The 3,767-nt window shown below is 44.1% G+C and overlaps 1 protein-coding gene across 3 annotated transcripts; it reads right to left on the bottom strand.

Annotated features, from left to right (window-relative positions):
* Positions 1–359: 359 nt before the first annotated feature.
* LOC103737773 (caprin-2-like) lies at positions 360–2,828 on the bottom strand. Of its 3 annotated transcripts, none has more exons than XM_017799230.1 (2): positions 2,769–2,828; positions 360–1,276 (listed from the first exon to the last, which is right to left on the bottom strand). In XM_017799230.1, the coding sequence occupies exons 1-2, from the start codon at positions 2,797–2,799 to the stop codon at positions 708–710; spliced, it is 600 nt and encodes a 199-aa protein (XP_017654719.1). In that variant the 5' UTR covers positions 2,800–2,828; the 3' UTR covers positions 360–707. The 3 variants fall into 3 exon arrangements, with proteins under 3 accessions (XP_017654719.1, XP_008835832.1, XP_017654720.1); XM_008837610.1 differs by having other exon boundaries at positions 361–1,273; XM_017799231.2 differs by lacking the exon at positions 2,769–2,828 and adding an exon at positions 1,514–1,544 and having other exon boundaries at positions 361–1,273.
* Between the last annotated feature and the right edge of the window lie 939 nt (positions 2,829–3,767).

The following is a 3,767-nucleotide window of genomic DNA, read 5'->3' as shown; positions in this document are numbered from 1 at the left end:
GATGTCAGAAGAGAGTGTTGGATCCTCTGGAACTGGAGTTACACATGTGGTTACCTGCCATGTGGATTCTGGGAACAGAACCCAGGTCCTCTGCAAGAGCTCTTAACTACAAAGCCAGCCCCATGGCTGACACTTTTAATCCCAGCACTCAGGAGGCAGAGCAGGCAGATCTCTGAGATCAAGTCCAGCCTGGTCCACATAACGAGTTCCAGGCTAGGTGGAGCAACAGGGAGACTCCAAAGAAAAAAAACAAATAAATAAGCAAAAAATCAACAACAACAAAACAAAACCAAAAACAGTTATCAGTGATGGACTCTTAATGCTCAATCAAATGTTTAAGCAAACAGAAACAACTGGAAGTGCAGTTAAGTATTTTATTGAGGCACAACAAGGCGTTGTAACTTGTCTGGCGTTGAGGCAGTCAGTTCAGTAAGCTGACCGGGTTAGCACAGTTAAGGGTTAAGTGCAAACAATATACATTCACTGCAGTACTAGCGGAGGCTACATCACAATGTATGAAATGCCAAATTAGAGCTGTCATTCTGCTGGAAAGTTCTCACCTAAGGAGGAAAACAAACAAGGACTCCTCCTCCTTCCCGAGGAACCAAACATTTTCCCAAACCAGTCAGTCACCAGGGCAAGGACTACTTTTCCCTGGATCCCACTGGTGAGACTACCACCTTTTACTGTCAGCTCTGAACCGCCTTTCAATCTTGATAAAGAAGATAGCCTGAAAATGTTGAGTATTTCCAGCTACTTCCATAAATTGCTCCCCTGTGCAAACGTAACCATATCTGGTCTCCCTGGAGGAGCTGTAGAATAGCATGGTTACTCGCAGTCTCATGGTCTGGAGCACCGTCATTGGCATAGGCTGATACCAAGACCTCCTCATTCTTCATGAGGTTGACATACAGTGGCACGTTCACTGCCAGCTTTAACATGTGGAAAATGAACACGTAGGTGCCATTCACCGGGCAACTGAATCTGCCAAGCTGAAGATCAAAGGTCTCTCCCAAGTTGTTCAAGAGAAGATCAAACACAATAGGTTGGTCTAAAGTGCCAGGAGCCAGGTTGGACGTTCTAGCTGCTGAGAAGGCAACTCGCATTTGCTGAGGAAGGGGATAGACATGTACTGGCAGGATGGCGGGTGCTGGGCTTGTCACTGGCACGTCCACGGGGGTCACGCTCCGAGAGTCCCCCTGCCCAGAGTCTCTGCTGTTAAAGGTCTCGCTGTCCCTTTCTGGGCTGCTCACATGAGAGGAGTTGCTCCACCCTGCTGTTTATTAGCAACAGTGAGTTTCTCAAAGCCAAGCCCTTAGCTCTAACACATGTCACACTACTTAGCTACTAAAACAGCAATTACAAAACTAAAGCAAAACAATGTGCCTAGATTTTACTTTTCCTGGCAAAAAGCTTTTATTACAGCCAGAAAGACCTAGACAATCTTGTGCTAACTGCCTTTTGTTTGTAAAGATCAAGACAATGTGCTATCCTCCCCAGTTGGATAACTTACCAAAACTGGTTAACATTAGCAAAGGCAGAAACCCAGATGTGAGCACTGTTTATCTCTCTTTCCTAACAGTTCATTCTTCAGTGTTCAATCTGAAGGACTTGAGAAAACTTAAGATTAGGTAGAAGGCACTGGTTTTCAGAACTACTACTAGCTACGCAGATGTTCTGACAGGAACTAAGCCCCAAGATAAACACTTAGTTCTTATTTACAAGTTAATGTTTCAATTTCCAAGACATTTTACTATTCCATTTTCTGTGTGTATGTATTTTGTGTGCATTAACATGTGCATGCCCATGTGCATGTGAAGTCCAGAGCTTAGTATCTTCTACAGGCCCTTAGCACCTTATTTTGGAATAGGGGCTCACTGAACGTGGAGCTCACTAGCTGGCAAGACTGGCTGGCCCAGCAAGCCCCCAATCTGCCTCCTAGCATTGGAGATAAAGGTGCTCATCACAGCACCCAGCTTTTTACATGGGTGCTGGGGATCTGAACGCACATCTTCATGCTTACACAGTAAGTACTTTTTCCAGCAGGCTATCTCCCCAGCCCTGAAGCTGTAACCTTTTAGGAGGTGGTACACAAGAACCACTGCTTGACATGAGAAAAGGCATCACAGACTCTGGTCACTTCCTTAAATCAAAACACTGCTTACCTTTGACAAAGTTGTCTTTACTGACTTCATTTTTCAGTTATACTGAAACTTGGAATGGTCCCCTTTAGCAAGGTCACCGGCCTGCAAATTTTTTTTTTTTTTTTTTTTTGGTCTTTTTGAGACAAGGGTCTCCCTGTAGCCCCAGCTGGCCTGGAACTCACTATGTAGACCAGGCTGGCCCTGAACTCACAGAGATCCGCCTGCTCTGCCTCCCGAGTGTTGGGATTAAAGGTGTGTGCCACCACTACCATGCATTTTAACTGCTGCTTATTCAAATCAACACAGACACCAGTACTGTTTATTAGAAAAGCAGTCATCCTGAATGAGCATGTGATTCAAAGTCAACATGGAAAATTGTATATAAGGCTCAATTATGCTCCAGTGTCAAGCAAAAAAAAAATTTTAGAAAACATACACAATTGACAACTAGGTCCCCACACCCTCCTAGTAGTCTACTGCCGCCTCTCTTTAGAGTTATGTTTAAGCAAACTGAACACCCCACAAATAAATGCTGAAAGCAATGTGCTTAGGAATAAGTTGACAGGACACAATGAAGTACAAGCATGCTTTAAGTAAAGAATTCACGCAGGCACTACCCCTTACCTCTTGAATTGGCCTGAGGACCACCGGACATCGCTGCTCGTTTATAACATTGCTGGAAATTATCCTAAAATGAATACATGAATATTTAGTATCAAATTTCAGAATAATTAGCATTTAGGGAATAGAGATATGGTGCTGAGTAATGATGGGAATTCAGAAGCGGGATACAGAAGGACACAGTAAAGTAAGAACAGCACAGAATTCTTCATTAGGATCCAGTTTGTAAATCACATGTGAAGACCAGGGCCAGTGAGAAGTCTCAACAGGTGAAGAGATTTGCCACCAAACCTGATAAGCAGAGTTGGAATCCTGAGACCCACATGATAGAGAGAGATACATCCAAGTCCTGCAAATTATCCTGTGACCTCTACACATATGCCATGGCACACATGCTTCTGTGCACACATGCACACACACAGACATACACACACTCAAGGTTTTTTTTAATATTTATTATTTTTATTTTATGTGTATGCATGTATGGCCTGAATGTACCTAAGTAACACCCATGTCGTGCAATGCCCATAGAGGTCAGAAGAGGGCATATTGGAGCCCCTGGAACTGGAGTTACAGACAATTATTAGCTGCCATGTGGATGCTGGGAATCAAACCCAGGTCTCCTGTAAGAACAGCTAGTGATCTTTAACTGCTGAGAGCCATCTCACCAGTCCCACTAAACTAAAGTTTTTTAAAGCCAACCTGTGGGGGCTGGAGAGATGACTCAGCGGTTAAGAGCACTGACTGCTCTTGCAGAGGACCCAGGATTGATTCTCAGCACCCACATGGCAGCTATGAACTGTCCTTAACTCCAGTTCCAGGGGAATCCAAAACCCTCTTCTGGCCTCCGCGGCATTGCACGACCCGGGTGCACTCACTTACATGCAGGCAATACACTCATACACATAAAATAAAAATAATAAAAAAAAAAAACAAATTTTTTTAAAAAAGCCAACCTGTGGAGCAGGGCATGGTAACCCACACCTTTAATCTCAGCACTCC

This window comes from Nannospalax galili, unplaced genomic scaffold (assembly GCF_000622305.1).
Source record: "Nannospalax galili isolate Female #2095 unplaced genomic scaffold, S.galili_v1.0 scaffold638, whole genome shotgun sequence".
Lineage (NCBI taxonomy): Eukaryota > Metazoa > Chordata > Mammalia > Rodentia > Spalacidae > Nannospalax > Nannospalax galili.
This window is presented reverse-complemented; position numbering and strand designations above follow the sequence as displayed.